This window comes from Mus caroli, unplaced genomic scaffold, assembly GCF_978045245.1.
Source record: "Mus caroli unplaced genomic scaffold, Mus_caroli_1 scaffold_15, whole genome shotgun sequence".
NCBI lineage: Eukaryota > Metazoa > Chordata > Mammalia > Rodentia > Muridae > Mus > Mus caroli.
The window spans coordinates 60681429-60699004 of record NW_028227270.1 but is presented as its reverse complement, the minus strand read 5'-3'; the positions used below and the strand labels follow the sequence as shown (position 1 = coordinate 60699004).

Below are 17576 nucleotides of genomic sequence, written 5' to 3'. Positions count from 1 at the left end.
AAATAGCTTTGCAGGAAAAGAAGAATATACCTTCCACATTTCTACTCCATTATTTCAGTAGCTGTGAGCTGATTTTGTTGTTGTTTTGTTTCTTGAGACAAGCTCTCTTTAGTCCTAGCTATCCTGAAACTCATGATGTAGACCAGGCTGGCATAGAACTCACAGAGATCTGCCTGCCTCTGTTGCTTTTGTATGTAAGTACTTGTTAGCTAAGTACTATGTAAATTAATAATAAAACTTTGCTAATTATCTTCTTTCTACTTTTTTTTTTGAGACAGGATTTCACTGTAGAGCACTGGTAGGCCTAGAACTCCCTATGTAGACTAGGCTGGCCTAGAACTCCCTATGTAGACTAGGCTGGCCTCTAACTTACACAGCTCCTCCTACCTCCTGAGCCTCCTGTGTGCTGGGATTAAAGATGGGCACAGCCCTCTGGCAAGAGTTGATTTTTTTTTTTTTTTAATTTACAAATTTTGTGTATTGGGAGGAGTATGTGCGTGTGTGTGCAGATCCCATGGAGGCCAAAAACGGGCATCAGGTACCTTGGAGCTGGAAGTACAGGTGGCTCTGAGTACTAAGGCGCAGGTGCTGGGAACCAGATCTTTGCAAGAGCAGTATGTGCTCTTAGCCACTGAGCTAGCTCTCCGGCCCAATCTAAGGTTTCGTAAATCAGTATTTTATTATAATAGTTACATCGTAGAAAGGAGCATGTTCCAGATAAAAGTGGAGGTGACACCATCATGCAGGCAAAGACTTTGTTGCTGTGCTAGCAACTTCTATAGAGTTCTAAAGGCAAGCTTCAGCCGGTCCAGGAAGAAGAGTCTGTTCCCTTATAGAGTAGGGAGAAGAAAAATACCATTGTTGGGATTTGTACAACCTTGAACGTGTGTGTGTGAAAGAGAGAGAAAGAGAGAGTCTCAGGTGGCAACTGAGGGAGCTGCCGTGGAGACACAGATGAAGAGGGAGGACATGAGACTAAGATGGTAGGTAATGGGCCACTTGGCTGGGAAGTGGGCCAGGCCAGCATTGTTGGCGTAGAATAGCATAGAATCTGCCCTGCTATAGGGCCTGAAGCTTTTAATAAATATAAAGGCATCCCTGTCATCACTCAGACAAGAGTGGGCATAGAAAGCAGCACTCTGACACTGAAGAGTTAAGAGCACTTGCTGCTCTTGCAGAGGACCAAGGCTCAGCTCCCAGTACCCACACGGCACGTCACAGCCATCTGTAGTTCAGTTCCAGGGGATTCAGTACCCTCTTTTGGCCTCTGCAGGCACCAGGCCAGGCACTCGCATGGCACACTTTCACACGTGCAGGCACGACACTTGTACATGTGAAATAAGCAAAATGAGTAAATCTAAAGGGAGACTAAAAAAACAATTGGCAAGGAAACGTGAAAACATACTATTCTATAAGCATAAAATGCTCTTCGTGATTGGCTACCCTTTCAAAAGTTGAACAAAGTTCTCCATAGACGCAGTCAGATAGGTAAGGATCAGACAGATCTTCCGTATTTAATTTTTAAAAGATAAAATGACCCATTTATAGCTTTTAAACGTACCTGTGGTGCTTTGAATAGGAGTGACCCTCGTAGACTCATGTGTTTGAGTGCTTGGTCCATAGGGAGTGGCATTGTTAGAGTAAGTGTGTCACTAGTGGGTGGGTTTTGAGGTCTCAGAAGCTAAAGCCCAGGCTCAGTGGCTCTTAGCTTTCCTGCTGCCAGTGCATCAAGATATAGAACTCTCAGTTACTCTTTAACACCACGTCTGTCAGAGCACCATTGTGCTTCTCACCGTGATAAATGACTAAACCTCTAAACTGTAAGTTATGTATTAATATTAGTTAATTTTATCATTTTATTAATTAAATATTAAATTGATTAAATAAAATTAAGAGTTTAACTTCTAAACTCTATATAAGCGTTGCTGTGGTCATGGTGTCACTTCTCAACAATAGAAACCCTAAGACGGTTCCATATGACAGGCAAACATGAATTTATATGATGAGGAATTTGGAATAGAGGAAGCTTTGAGTGACTATGTGTTGTAGACCTGGACATAGCCATGTAAAGAACTCTAAGATCTCTAGTTCATGGGACATTGGTGAAGCCAAGTCCCTGTATGGGCCAGGATGAAAAGGGGTGACAAAGTTCTCCTCACGAGTCCAGGTATGATCATCACTGCGTGCAAATACTAATAACTTTAATAGTCCCACAATTGTTAAATATTCCCGGAATGCGACTAAGGGAAGTACTAAGCCTCACTCTTGTATGGAGCCAAGAAAACCAGATGAGAAGTAATTAAAGATGGAGCTGCAAAACACGGAAAAGAGTGATGCATTATGGGATCTTGCAGTTCATGAAACTTGGATTCTTACAACTCTGCAAGTGACAGTGCCTGTCCCTTGCTGGACTTGGTTGCAGGACAGGCCTAGGCAGGAGAATCACAAGTTTGAGGCTAGCCCATCCTACACAGTCAACCCTTGTCTGAAAGTAAAAAGTAAAAAAACGACTGGAGGTGCAGCTGAGTGATGGGTACTGCACAGGTGAGGCTGTGCCCATTCACAGAACCCCCAAATTACAAAGCGTTACAAGTAAGAACATTGGGGATGGAGTGTATTTAGACACAATCACAAAGCTGGGTTATCTATCTATTCAATGTGGAGGAGTGAAAATGTTAATCTCTGTAAAAGACACAAGGGCAGAGGGAATGGAAAGAAGAAGTAGACAGTACAGTTGAAGAGATGGGCAGACAGAGGAACTGGACAATGGCTACTCCAAAAGGATCGGGTCATTTGCAGGACACACCTGCACCACTGCACATTCGAGAACTCACAGAAGCATCACTCGAGATGAAGGGAAGGATGAGGCTAAAGCAGGACTCTATGCTTAAGAAGCATACAATCTGACTTCTTCCCGGTTGCGTGGAGTTCCCTTCTGCCCCTGATCAATCCACTGAGAAGACTGTGAAAGGCGAAGCAAGCAGGGAGAGTTGTCAGCAGGGTCTGGAGTGGATGACAAAAGGATAGTCTCAACATAAAACAGAGTACCCCATGCAAAAGAGTTCAGCAAAATGTCATAAAGGAATTGAGATTTGTCCTCCCTCAAGTCCCAGATTTCTTCTGCTACTCAACGGCTGGCGATTGGCACATTCTGAGAGCAGGACTCGGTTGCAAAGCTCCAGGGATCTTTTGATGCCCACACTAAAGCTGTGCAGTATCCAGTTTGCACAGCCCATCCAGGAGGGCCTTGAGTTAGAGATGCTACATCTCTGAAACTAAACCAGTTCATGACAAACAGCCCAGATGAATCCAGTGGTGTTAGCATTTGACAAGTCCCTGCAGGGAACACAATGCCTCCATCTATCATTTGAAAGCCAGTGGTCAGGACTTAAGAAACCTTTACTATGAAAGAGACAGAAATACAGTCAGCACAGCATACACAGAGACTCCACAGCCATGGATCTGGCTAAGGATGGAAAAACATCCAGAAAAAATATTTTAAACATGCACAGAATCATGGAATGATCCTTACCTAAATAATACAGCAAACATTCAGAAGACATTTACGTTGTAATAGTTAACAAGTGATCTAGAGGTGGGAAAGTATATAGGAGGGAGTTAGGGATTTATCTCAGTGTAGAACTAAGGCTCTAGGTTAAATTGCCAGGGACACACACACGAGAGAGAGAGAGAGCTTTATGCCCTCTTATTTTTTTTTTATTATTTATTTATTTGGTTTTTTTGAGACAGGGTATCTCTGTATAGCCCTGGCTGTCCTGGAACTCACTTTGTAGACCAGGCTGGTCTCGAACTCAGAAATCCTCCTGCCTCTGCCTCCCAAGTGTTGGGATTAAAGGCGTGGGCCACCACTGCCCGGCTTTATTTTATTTTTTAAAGATTTATTATATTTATGGGTGCACTGTGTCTTCAGAGACACAAGAAGAGGGCACCAAACCCCATTACAGATGGTTGTGAGCCACCATATGGTTGCTGGGAATTGAACTCAGGACCTCTGGAAGAGCAATCAGTGCTTTTAAAACACTGAGTCATCTCTCAAGCCCATATATTCTCTTATTTTTTAAAAAGATCTATTTATGTGTCTACTTGAGTGTACAGCACCCATATGCCAGTGCACTTCTGGACCACACTTACTGGTGGCTGTGCTACCTCTAGTGGGTCCTGGGAATGGAACTTAAGTTCCGTGGAAGAACAGGAAGCACTCTTTTTTTTTGTTTTGTTTTTTTGTTTTTGTTTTTCGAGACAGGGTTTCTCTGTGTAGCCTTGGCTGTCCTGGAACTCACTTTGTAGACCAGGCTGGCCTCGAACTCAGAAATCCGCCTGCCTCTGCCTCTCGAGTGCTGGGATTAATGGCGTGCGCCACCACGCCCGACCAGGAAGCACTCTTAACCTATGATCCATCTCTACAGCACACACATCCCCCCGTCCATGAATCTTTATAAAATTAGTGTTTGTCACGCCCTTATACACAATATTGAACAAATCAGATGAACCCTGTTCACATTTTCCTAGGTTTCTTCTGGAGTCTCAAAAGGTCATTAAACCCGTTTCTGCGATTTCCTTACTCATTCTCCTCTTCCAAGGAGAACTAAATACATGCCTTACGTTTTAGGGCAGTTTAAACGAAAACAAAGTTCTTGTCCACAGGAAATACACTCCATGAGGGAAACAATTTTTAAAAAATTTAAACAATCAACGTGAAGTCCGAGGTGCAGCCCAATGACAGATTGCTTGTGTACTCTTATTCAGTGTTAGCTCTCAACCCTGGGACAAACGCTAACGGAGATACCTATTTAACATGTACAGGCGGAACCAAATGTTCTCCTAGAATCCCAGTCTCTACCTGGTAGAAGCTATGGCTGGCATACCCGGCCCCCTTACTCCAGCCCCTTACTACAGGGGCTGGGCTGCACTGCCCCCAGCTGCCTTCCCAGACATTTTGGTTACCTGGTTCTTCTCTTACCCCTTTCCCTCCTGGCCCCTTGGTCTCCCTGCTCTCCTCCTGTGAGCTGGCTCAGGGTCACATTCCCTCTGGACTCTTCCGGATGTCTCTGACTCTGCTCTCCTTCATACCTACACTCAACCTTCTCCTCCACCATACTTAGAAGCAGTCATGTCCTTTTTAAATATTTTTATTTTTTCATTAATTAAAGGACCTGGGTTCCTTTCCTAACATCACCCACACTCACAGACAATCTACTTTATGTCAGGATTATTAAGATAAAACTAAAACATCTGAGTTTGGAAGAAACGTGCTAGCAAGCTCAATGTAAATGTCTCATTTTTCTTTCCTTTACAAAGTCCTTGCGCGCTGAATGCAAGACATAATAAATAAGGTCAGTTTGCACAACCACAAAACAGCAATATGGCGGGCAGCTGGCCCCTCCCCGGAAGCCCCATCCCTCCCCTTCACCCTTGAGTCACCTTAAAGAGTTTCCCAGGAAGCCCTCCAGGCTCCGCCTCTCTCTGGGTCCCGCCCACGGCCGAGTCTTGGCCGGAGGGGAGGAAAATGGAGCATGGTTTCCGGTCTCGCAATGTGCTATAATCCCGCGAGAAGAGAGGATGCGCGCCTACCCGGGTGCGGCGGCCTAGGTGAGGGAGGGGGCGTGGCCGGTGCGCGGAGTCCCGAAAGTCGGGGGGCGGGAGCGCGCGCCCAGGGCGTACGCATGCGTGCACGCGGCCGGCGGGGCGGGGCTGCGAGGGGAGGGGGCGGCGGCGGCGGTGGTGGTGTCGGTGTCGTTATCTCCGTGGCGCGGACGGTGCGTTGTGGCGCGGGTGGTCGTGGGAAAGTACCCGGGGTGGCCCAAGTGGGACCGGCACGACCCCGAAGTCCGCCGTGGAGGATCTCAGGGAGCGGGCACCGGCGGCCGGTTCTTCGCCGCGCCTCGGGTCGGAGCCCAGGGCGCGCGCCGGGAGGCCGGGCTGTGCCCGTGTCGCCTGGGCGACGAGGGCTGCCTGGTGCCGGTTCCCCGCGTGGACCGGTCTCCGCCTCGGTCTCGGTCTCAGTGGCGCTCGGCCCGCGGCGGGCCAGGGTCTCTGCGGAGGCGCCTGCAGGGCGAGGCAAGGCCCGGGTCTTGCGAAGCCGGCCAGGTGAGGGATGCTCGGCCGCTGCTGAGCTTTGAGGGTGGCTCTGATTCCCGGAGGCCGGGGCTGACAGCCGGCGTCTCCGGACTGGTAGTCTTGGGCTGGGATGCTTGAAGATCTCTGGAGGGATTGGAAGAAGTTGTGAGTTCTGGCAAGTGCGAATCAGTGCGGGAGCAGCAGCCCGGTTTATGTGAGGTCTGGTTGCTCAAAGCTAGGTGGTTCGGTTTTGTTTGTTTGTTTGTTTTTGCAGAATTCAAAGGCGTTCTGCCTGCAGAGTTTAGGAAGTCTTTCACCCAACACTTGGGGCAGTTTTGCAGTTCCTGTGCCTGCCAAAGCTATATTCCCTGCCTCACACCAGTGTTCCCTTTGCAGGCATCATGGTTATGAAAGCTACTGTAGACGACGATGCTTCGGGATGGGAGCTCGGGGTCCCGGAAAAAATGGAAAAAAGTAGCACAAGCTGGGTGGACATAACCCAGGATTTTGAAGATGCTTGTCGAGGTGAGTTTTGAATTTGGGGGCTTTTTGATTCAAAGCCTGGGGCAGGATACGTGAAGTTTTCTCAACTTTGACTTAAAAAAAAAAAAGAAAGAAAGAAAAAGAAAAAAAAAACAACCTTGTGATTTTTTTTTTCATCAGATTTGTAGTTTTGTTTTTGAGAAAGTGCCCTGTAGCCCAGGCTGACAAGGAATGTGCTTGTTGTGGAGATGACCTTGAGTTTCCTGCTCCTCTTGGATATTGAGATTACAAGCCCGGAGTACGATGTCAGGCTCAGTGTTGATAACCATACATTACTCTGCTCTTTGCTTTTTTACTTTTGGTCTAATGCAAATGTATATCGGGTAAAACTTTAAATACGGATGTTGGCGATTTTTTAAAGAGAGATTTTTCTTTCTGTATTTATACATAATTGTGAGGGTGCTCACACTTGTGTGCATGTGGATGGCAGAATAAGGCATTGGATTCCTTGGAGATGGAGTTATAGGCCTTTTCGGGAATCCTGGCTTATGCTGGAGTTTAAACTCTGGTCCTCATGATTGTGTACTGAATGCTCTTTCCAGCTCCTTGACAGTTTTCTTCTAAATTTTCCTAACTTCAACAGGTTAGATAATCAGTCTGTGACAGCAGTGCCTACCTGTACACACACTTAACTGGGCACAAGAATTTTTGCGTATTTGAGATTTAAAAATGATCGTGTCCTATTGTTCTCTTTAAGATCCTCTGGTGACTTCCCAGGCTCCTCCGGCTTGGTTTCCTAAGCTCTGGGCTCAGTTTCCTCCCATTGCCCTGTCCTTCCCACTCTTATCCCAGTGAACACCAAGGTGCCTTGCCAGGGCCTCTGTGAACTGTGTTCCCTGCACCTTGAGTTACTTGGTATCAGACCACCTTGCATGGCTTTTGCACATCTTATGTATCTTTCCTGGTGAAGCGCTCACAAGGGCACCTGTAAGCAGATAACCTGTAAGCAGATAGGCTAAAGGGCATTCATTGAGCCACCGTGTTTATCATCAGGATTGTAGGTGTTTGTGTTTCACCTACCCTGATAGGAGCTTGATAGTGGCAGAGATCGTGGGTATAACTGTAGAATATAGAGCTGTGTATGGCACATAGTAGGGCCACAGTGTTTGGTAATAACTAGGTTTAGTGGCATGTGCTACTTGGGTGTTTGAGTCAGGATCACTTGAAGCTGAGAAGTGCAAGACTGTTGTGAGTCATGTAGACTTCCCTCCTCTGTAAGAACACTCTTCCCTCCCCAGCAGCAAATGTTTAGAGAAGTGACACACATGAGTGTGTGCAGTCTAAGGGACAGACTGGAGGACGAGAGGAAGGAGCCAGCAGTGAGAGAGCTCAGACTGAGAAAGGATGGGTTCAAGGCCGGGTACTGAGTAAAGGCATAGGATGTGTGGTGCTGGAGTAGTGAAAGTGAGCTGAGAGACTGGGTAAGGTGGTGCAGATAAGGGAGAGTGGGAAGCTTGGATGGTTAGGCATTCCTTCCTGATCCATGTGCTTGCCAGCCAGGTCTTTGTAGTAACAAGGTGGTTTTGAATACTGCTTTGAAGGAGAGGAGTGAAGACTGGGTGCAGCACCAGGTAGAAAGGAAGCCAGCCGGGGCTAGAAACCATGTGCCTTCTGTCCCTTTGATGGTTCAAACTACATGTCCACTTCAAGTTTCTCTCAGTGAGATAGTAGAAGAACCCTGGACTAAGTCTCCCCTGTAAGTCTACTGCTCTATGTCTACCAGGAGGAGAGCTGTGTTATGTGGTAGATTTTATGCTCAGATGTTGGGGTGATAAATGGTTCACATCTATCATTGTGTTCTTTTTTTTTCTTAAAGTCATCTCTGGCCGGGCGTGGTGGCGCACGCCTTTGATCCCAGCACTTGGGAGGCAGAGGCAGGAGGATTTCTGAGTTCGAGGCCAGCCTGGTCTACAGAGCGAGTTCCAGGACAGCCAGGACTACACAGAGAAACCCTGTCTCGAAAAACCAAAAAAAAAAAAAAAAGTCATCTCTGTTGGAGGGCTGGCGTCATGAGCCTTAAGTGGGAAAGGGCGAAGTTGTGTCTTAAAGGAAAAGTCTCATTTCTGTACGTGAAGGTGAGGACATGACCCTAGAGTGAGCTAAACCGAATTGCCTTTGGCGACCCTGAATGACTCTGCCTGGCCACAGAACAGTGTTTAGGTGAGAGTCTTCAGTGCTGTTGCTTTGTTGGTTTGAGCTTGTTTTTTGGGCAGTGGGAAAGGTTTTGAGCCTGAGATTGAGTGTATTTTTCTTGATGTTTATAATTTACATATAGATAACAAGTTTTCCCATCACATTTTCATATGTACTCATTTTGGTTGATTCTCTTTTATGTCACTCCTCTCCCTCTCTCCCCTCTTCTCCTTGTACGCTGTATTCTTCTCTGTATTGTCCTGTCACTGAGTGAGTGCTGCTACCCTCCACACCTCCTTTCCTCAGAGCCTCTTCCTGCCCTCTCATGGGTTCTTTACTAGTCCATGGTCTCCTCCTGCTTCCACGTAAATGCATGGATTACCGTTAGCATCTAGTGAGCCATGGGAGACAGTACTCACGGAACATGCCTTTCTGAGCCTGAGTTACCTCACATAATTTATCTTCTACTTTTATCCAGTTTTCTGCGGATTTCATTTTTCATTATGACTGAGGCAATTCCACAGTGTGTATATTCCACAGTGTGCCTTTCTCACATTTCATTATCCACAGTGTGTCTGTCTCACATTTTCATTATTTGTTCCTCTGTTGGTGGACATCTAGGCTGCTGCCATTCCCTGGCTGTTGTGACTGGAGCAGCCGTGAATGTGGGTGTGAGGTATCTCTAGTGAGATGAGACCTTCCGATTTTATGCCCATGTTCATGCAGAAGGGTAGTGTGATGGTTCTAGATTGCTTTATTTATTTGTATTTATGAAAATCTCTGGCTGATTTTCAGCATGCTATGAGGTTTCCACCCACAGTGAGTTCAGGGCCCCTGGTTCACTCCATGGGCAGCGGGACTTGCCACCATTCGTCTTGTTGCTCACAGTCAGTCTGACTAGGGCGAAGTGCAGTTGCAGAGTAATTTTAATTCCTTTTCTGTGGTGATCAAGGGTGCTGAACATTGCTTGTACTAATATTTACTACTCAGGTTTCTGTTGAGAATGGTCTGTTCAGTTCATTAGCTCATTTGTCGTTTGACACTTTACTCTTTCGATATTTAATTCTTGGAGTTCCTTATTTTTAGATATTAACCCCGTCTGAAGAATAATAAGCAAGGGTTTTCTCTCCTTTCATCAGCTGTGTTCCCTCTGTCAATGGTTTCTTTGCCCATTCTGGGGCTCTTTTGTGCGGTTCGTGTGCTAGTCAGAAAGTCCTTGCCTGTGCCTATGTCTGGGTGTCTGCCCCTAGCAGTTTTAGTGTTGTATGTTTTACAGTAAGCTCTTCAATCTACTTCAAACTGGGCTTTGTACTAGATGAGAGATAAGCATCTAATTTCATTATTCTGCAAATAAATATTTAGTTCTGCCAGTATCATAACTGCAAAAGTTGCTTTTATCCACTGTGTACTTTGACACCTTTGTTCAAAAATGAGGTAGCCACAGCTGCAGCTGTGTCGGTTTGTTTCTGGGTCCTCTGTTCCGTTTTCTTGGTCTGCCTGTTAGGTTTTTACCACTCGTGTGCTGTCTTTTCCACTATGGCTCTGTGGTAGGTACTTTAAGGTCAGATACTATGGTACTCCAATATGGTCTTTTTGATGAGACTTGTTTTGTTTGTTGGTGGTCTTTTGTGTTTCCATGTGAACGTTAGGATTGTCATTGGGAATTCAGTGAGGATTGCATTGTAGATAACTTTCAGAAATGTTGCTATCACAGTAATTACTTTCAGTAGATGTGCTGGTTAGTTTTGTCAACTTGACACAAACCTAGACTTACTAATTGATGCAGGAGGGCCCAGGTCATGAAGGGCAGTTCCAGCTCTAGGCAGGTAGGCCTGGGCTGTGTAAGAGAAGTAGCTGAGTAAGACAGGAAGCAAGCCAGTAAGAGGGGCGCTTCCCTCCACTGTCTGTGCTTCCTTTCCTCCACTTTCCTGCCTTGAGTTCCTACCATGCCTTCCCTCCGTGATAGGATGTAACCTGTAAGCCAGATTGTCTTAGTTAGGGTTTTACTGCTGTGACCAGACACCAGGACTGAGGCAACACTTAAAAGGGGCTGGCTTTCAGGTTCAGAGGGTTTGTCCATTATCATCAAAGCGGGAACATGGCAGCATCCAGGCAGGCATAGTGCAGGAGAAGCTGAGAGTTCTTCATCTTCATCTGAAGACCACTAGGAGAAGACTGGATTCCAGGCAGCTAGGATGAGGATCTTATAGCCCACACCCACAGTGACACACCTACTCCTTCTAATAGTGCCTCTTCCCGGGCCGAGCGTATACAAACCATAATATTCCACTCCCTGTCCCCCATAGGCTTGTTCAAACACATGAGTCTATGGGGGCCATACCTAAACATAGCATAATGGAAAATACATTTAGTCCAACTTCAAAAGTCCCCATAGTCTATAGCAGTCTCAATAACATTAAAAGTCTAAAGTTGAAAGTGTCTTCCTGAGAGTCATCCAGTCACTTAAAAGCAAGACAGGAACCAGCTGTGCAAACTCCATACTCTGCATCTCTATGACTGATGTCAAAGCAGTCTTCAGATCTCCAACTCCTTTTTTATCTGTGTTGCCTGCGGCAAACTGCTTTCTCCTGGGCTGGTTCCACTCCCTTTTAGCAGCCTTCCTCAGCAGATGGCTGTGGCATCTCGAACATCTTGGGGTCTCCGAGGCAACTTCAGTGTCACAGCTTCAATGCCTGAGATCCACACATGATCTGCTGGGCTCCTCCAAAGGACTGTCGTCACTTCTCCAGCTCTTCCCTCTGTAGCCCTCTAAGCTCAGGCTGATTCACTCCAGTGCGGTTGGTTCTTGGTGCTCATCCCATTGTACTGACATCTCCATTATACTGGGGTCTTCCCCTACAACTAGAATTCACCAATAGCCTCTCATAGGCTCTCTTCATGGTGACAAGCCTCAACTCCCTTGCACAACCCCTTCAGTCCTGGGCCATCAACTGCAACTGAGGCTGCACCTTCACTAATGGCCTCTCAATGAGACAGTGCCAAGACTCAGCTGTTCTGAATGACCCCTTCATGCGTTCAAAACTAGTACCACCTTGGTGACTCTTACATATTACCAAGTCCAGCTGCAGCATGAGGTGTACAACCTTGATAGCCAACACAGCCTCTCTGTGCTCTCAGAAAACACTGTCCAGAAGATTTCACCTCAGTGATGCTGGCCTCTTCTTAATCACCACTAATTTCTTAGTTCTGGTAGCCAGCATCAATTGTTCTGGTAGTCCCTTTTGTTCTTGACTCTAAAGCCATAGTCACATGGCCAAATTGGCCGTGTTCTGCTTGCTGGGAGCTGGAACATGGGCCCCCTTATTCTATTACCAACTTTGTGTTTTCTAACTCCCTCACTGACTAAGATTGGCTATCCTGGAACTTGCCCTGTAGATTGACCTTGAACTAAGACCTGCAGGGCTCTGTCTCCTGGATTAAAGGTGTATACCTTCATGCCTGGATTTAAGCTTTTCTTTACCTAGAACTTGCTCTGTCTCTCAGGCTGGCCTTGAAGTTAGAGATCTGCTTGGCTTTATCTGCTGGGATTAATGGTGTGTGCCACCATGCCTGGATCAAAATTATCTGGGTAGGATTCTGCCCCAAATTCCCACTGCCTTAATTTGTTATCTCCCTGAACACAAGATTTACTTCCTGTTACTCTTTAATACTTAAATCATATAATGTATATTTTTCCTTTCTAAGCTTGCTATGCTTGTTTAAAATTCTCTTCATGAGACTTAACCAGAAAACCAAGTCTGTGATAGACATTTCTGAGACTTCTCTGTCAAAGCAATTAATCTGAGTCTCTTTGCCTTAGCCTCAGGCAGACTCTTCAGTCAAGGGCAAAAAGTAGCCACATTCTTCACCAAAATATCACAAAAACAGTTTCTATGCCACATATTGAAATGCTTCTTTCTCCACTGAACTCTCTTGGGCCTTGTCTGCACATTGCAAATCACTCAGAGCAACAAAGTCTTCCTTATTCCTACTAGGATTGCCCATTAAGTCCCACTTAAAACATTCTATGGCAAGCCGGGCGTGGTGGCACATGCCTTTAATCCCAGCATTTGGGAGGCAGAGGCAGGTGGATCTCTGAGTTCGAGGCCAGTCTGGTCTACAGAGTGAGTCCCAGAACAGCCAAGACAAAGAAACCCTGTCTCAAAAAAACAAAACAAAAAAACATAAAAAACATTCTATGGCTTTGCAAATCCAAAGTCCCCAAATCCACATTCCTCCAAACAAAAGCATGGTCAGGCCTATCGCAGCCATCCCTGACTACTGGGCCCACCTTCTGTCTTAGGGTTTTACTGCTGTGAACAGACACCATGATCAAGGCAACTCTTATAAGGACAACATTTATTTGGGGCTGGCTTACAGGTTCAGAGGTTCAGTCTATTGTCATCAACGTGGGAGCATTGCAGCATCCAGGCAGCAGCAGGCAGAGCTGAAGAGTTCTACGTATTCATCAGAAGGCTGCTTGCAGAATACTGGCTTCCAGGGAGCGAGGATGAAAGTCTTATAGCTAAAACCCACCTACTCCAACAAGGCCACACCTTCTAATAGTGCCACTCCCTGGGCAGAGCATATACAAACCATAATACTAATAAACTCTTTTCTTCCCCCAGTTTCTTTTAGTCAGTGTTTTATCATAGCAGAAAGCAAACTGCTGCAGGTCTGATAAGATGGGGCAGTGCTGTGGGAGAAGGTGAGTGGTTAAAAGCATTGGCTGCTCTTGTACAGGACCAGGGTATGGTTCCCAGTGTCCAGATAGTGGCCTACAACATCTGTAACTCCAGTTTCAAGGGATATGATATTTCCTCAGGCATTTTCGGGCACCAGGCACACCCATGTGGTATACATATACATGTACAGGCAAACAGACAAGTTTTTTAAAAAGAGAATTTTTTTCTTTGTTTTGCCCTTTTGTTTTATATATGTTTTATGTATGTGAGTGCTCTATTTTCATGCACACCAGAAGAGAGAATCGGACCTATTACAGACTGTCAATGAGCCACCGTGTGGGTGCTGAGATTAAACTCAGGACCTGCAAGAGTACCCTTAACCACTGAGCCATCATCCCTTCAACACCATGGAAAAACTTTACTTAGGTTTTATATTGCTGTGATAAAACAGTATGACCAAAAGCAACTTTGGAAGCTAAGATTTGCCTCAATTGAGGGAAGTTGGGGCAGAAGTCTGGAGGTTAGAACTGTTGCAAAAAACTTGGAGGGGTGCCGCTTACTGGCTTTTCTTTTTTTTTTTTCTTTTGTTTTGTTTTTATATTTCAAGACAGGGTTTCTCTGTGTGGCCCTGGCTGTCCTAGAACTCAAGCTGTAGACCAGGCTGGTCTTGAATTCAGATCCACTGCCTCTGCCTTTGACTTTGATTAAAGGCTTGCACCACCAATCTCAGCCTGCCTTTTTAACAGCACCCAACACCACCTCCCCAGGGTGGGGCTGCCTGTACTGAGCATTTCTGCAGACCCAGTGCAGTTTGTGATGGTTTGAATGTGAATGGAGGATACTTTTGAATGCTTGTTTCCAGTTGGTGGGTGGTTTAGGAAGGATTGGGAAGTGTGGCCTTGGGAGGAGTTGTATCACTGGGGTGGGCTTTGAGGTTTCCAAAGCTCAGACCTGGCCCAATCTTGCTCACTTTCTCTGCCTCCAACTTTTGAATGAAACGTAAAGTTCTCAGCTGCTGCTCCATGCAGTGCCTTGCTGCCATGCTTCCATGCTGCCCTGGTGGAAATGGACTCTACCTCCCTGGAACCAAAAGCAAGCTCCCAATGAAATGCTTCCTTTCATAAGTTACCTTGGTCATGGTGTCTGATGACTAGTTTAATATTAACACAATCTAGAGTCAGCAGAGAGGGAACCTCGATTGAGAAAATGCCTTCATGAGATCAGGCTTTGGGAAGGTTATAGGGCATTTTCTTTTTTTGTTTTTGTTTTTGTTTTGTTTTTCGAGACAGGGTTTCTCTGTGTAGCCCTGGCTGTCCTGGTACTCACTCTGTAGACCAGGCTGGCCTCAAACTAAGAAATCCACCTGCCTCTGTGCTGGGAATAAGGGCGTGCACCACCACGCCCACCACTGATCTTCGTCTCCAGCCCATGAACACTGTGAGGATTGGCAGTTTACTTGAGTGTTCTGAACATTTAAGTAAAACTGAGTCTTTAAATGTGATTTTGATATTGTTCCTGTAACAGCAGAGGCTAGATGATGACCCTTGTGGTTTAGAAACCAGAAAGGGAGCAGTTATTTCTGTGGGAAAGTTCACACCTTGCAGTGAAATATGCTAGTAACTTTAAAAATGATTTTTTTCTCCCTTCCCTTCTCCATTTTGCTCTGGGCCCCGTTCACTCCAGCCCCCGCTCGCCTGAGCCCCCGCTCCCCGGGCCCGTCGGTTTTTTTGTTTGTTTGTTTGTTTCTCATTACCTACCGTTGTGAGCTACCATGTTGCTGGGAATTGAACTCATGACCTCTGGAAGAGCAGTCAGTGCTCTTAACTGCTGAGCCATCTCTCTATCCCCAAAAAATGATTTTTAAATTTTTAATTCTTACTGGAATATTGAGATAACCATCTTAATTTGCTTGTTAGTTTTCAGTTCTGTGGTTTTATTTTTTTCCTTTTTCTTTTTCTTTTTTTTGATCCATTGCATAATGCAAGCATAATTGAAAGCATCACTGTGGTAATTGAGTATCTAGCCAATCCTTAGAAAATGATTTTTAAATTAATCCAGGCATGTTTCCTTTTAGTCTGGAAACTTACACTTCATTGCGCTATTAAAGTAACTTTTCTCTCTGATTCTTTTAGAGCTGAAGTTGGGAGAACTGCTTCATGATAAGCTGTGAGTATTTGTGGTGTTGTAGTTGTGGAAAACTTGTTCTTTGAAGTCCAAGTAAATTTATGTTTCAAATGAGTTATACAATTTCTATTTCAGTTTGGGTGAGCTATCTTGAGTCACTGACATGGTTAAGATATGAAACGCCAAACTGTTAGGATACTTTTCACGAAGATGGACATGCTGAACATGGGATTTTTGAAGACAGCTATTAGTTGTATGTCTAGTATGGTAGATTCATCAATGACTGAATGCGGGTGTGGAATAAAATTGAATATCTCCAAGTGAACCAAAGGAAAGGAAATCCTGGCCTATATTTATACCTCGCTGTGCTGCTGTGCTGCTGCAGACACGCTGTGGCCAGGCTCCTTCCTGGTTAGGACAACAAAATCTTGAATTAGCAAGTGAATAAATTTACACAGTATTTGCTGGAGGAACAAGGAGAGGCGGAAATTTGCTCTTAAAGCCTTAGAGTGTTAAAAATCATCTAGAAAGCTTTAAAAATCCCTGGCTGGATCCAGAATTTCTTATTTAAGTGAGTCAGCTTGAGGCCAGAGTTAGAATTTCCAGCAGCTTCTGAGGTCAGACAAGTTGCTGGTCCATGTTGAGAACTTAGGCTGTTTGTACAGTTGCTTTTTCTTTATAGCTTTGTAGATTATGAAAGGAAAGGTTTTGTTTCCTTGTTTTACAGGTTTGGAACTTTGATCTATGTAAACATTTGGATTTTCCCATGAGATGAATGGTTTTTCTTTTTTTTTTTTTTTTTAAAGATTTATTTATTTTTATATGTGAGTACACTGTAGCTGTCTTAAGACACACCAGAAGAGGGCATCAGATCTCATTACGGATGGTTGTGAGCCACCATGTGGTTGCTGGGATTTGAACTCCAGACCTTTGGAAGAGCAGTCGGGTGCTCTTACCCACTGAGCCATCTCACCAGCCCATGGTTTTTCTCAAAAGCATTGACTGGTAGTTTCCAATTGAGTGTGAAATTCCTTCGTTTGCTTTATTTCCCATAGAATCTGTTCATAGAGCTTCTCCCGAGTCTGCATTCTAGAATGTATTTATTCATTCTCATAGCAGGGTGTGGCAGTTGATGAAGCCATATTCTAGATTGGTTTTGTTGACAAAACTCTTGCATTCTTGAGTGCTTTCCTGTTTGACTTGAGATCCTACTATTTTGGTCAGTACTTTGAGGCTCTGGCGGCATGGCTGTTGTCTTTGCTGTACTGTAAGCAGGTTGCCAGAGTGTCTTCAAAGTGTTTTGTTTTGTTTTTGTTTTTCAAGGCAGATTTACTCTGCGTAGCTCTGGCTGTTCTAGAACTTACCCTGTAGATAGAACTCAGAGATCCACCTGCCTCTGCCTCTGCCTCTGCCTCCACCTCTGGAGTGCTAGAATTAAAGGTGTGCACTGCCACTGCCCAGCTTGCCACCATATCTTAAACTGAATGTAACATTAGCATCATGGTGGAAGTTTGTCTTCATGAAGTTTATTTTATTCCTTTAGAACTTCGAATTGAACACAAGCTCTTTGCCTCTGTGTTACATCCCCTGTCCTTAAGGCTCTCTCTCTCTTTTTTTTTTTTTAATATCTTTCTGTTGCTTTTTAGGATATTTGCTGCCAAAGCCTCTGTTGACTGTAAGAGAAGTGATTTAGAGAGACGTGCTACTTGTCAGTTTGATGAGTTCAGTTAAGCTCCTTTTCCTCTACCATCTCCTGAGGCATATCTCAGTTCTTTCTAATCACTTTTCATTGTGTGATAGCTATCTTTGTCCATGGTGAACAACCAGACGTTCTAGATTGTTTTGCATTATGTAATTGCTAAAATTTTGGACAGTGTAAATCAATTATCATTAAGCTATGAGGAAATGGAGCCGGAAGAGGGAAGATGGCTCAGCTGGTAAAGTGTTTGCTTTGTAAACATGAGGACCTGTAAAATCCCTGCATGAATCTGTAATCTCAAAATGGGGAGGCAG

The 17576-nt window shown here is 45.1% G+C and overlaps 1 protein-coding gene across 2 annotated transcripts in view; it reads left to right on the top strand.

The window, feature by feature from the left end:
- Positions 1-5748: 5748 nt before the first annotated feature.
- Naa35 (N-alpha-acetyltransferase 35, NatC auxiliary subunit) overlaps positions 5749-17576 on the top strand; it is a 51355-nt gene continuing 39527 nt past the window's right edge. Inside the window, exons 1-3 of one of the 2 annotated variants that reach the window (XM_021179882.2) lie at positions 5749-5777; positions 6475-6603; positions 15572-15605. In XM_021179882.2, the coding sequence (XP_021035541.1) occupies positions 6480-6603; positions 15572-15605 (158 nt within the window). In that variant the 5' untranslated portion in view covers positions 5749-5777; positions 6475-6479. Of the gene's footprint in view, positions 5778-5803; positions 6109-6474; positions 6604-15571; positions 15606-17576 lie in introns of those variants that run through there. The other variant, XM_029468253.2, reaches the window with a different exon arrangement.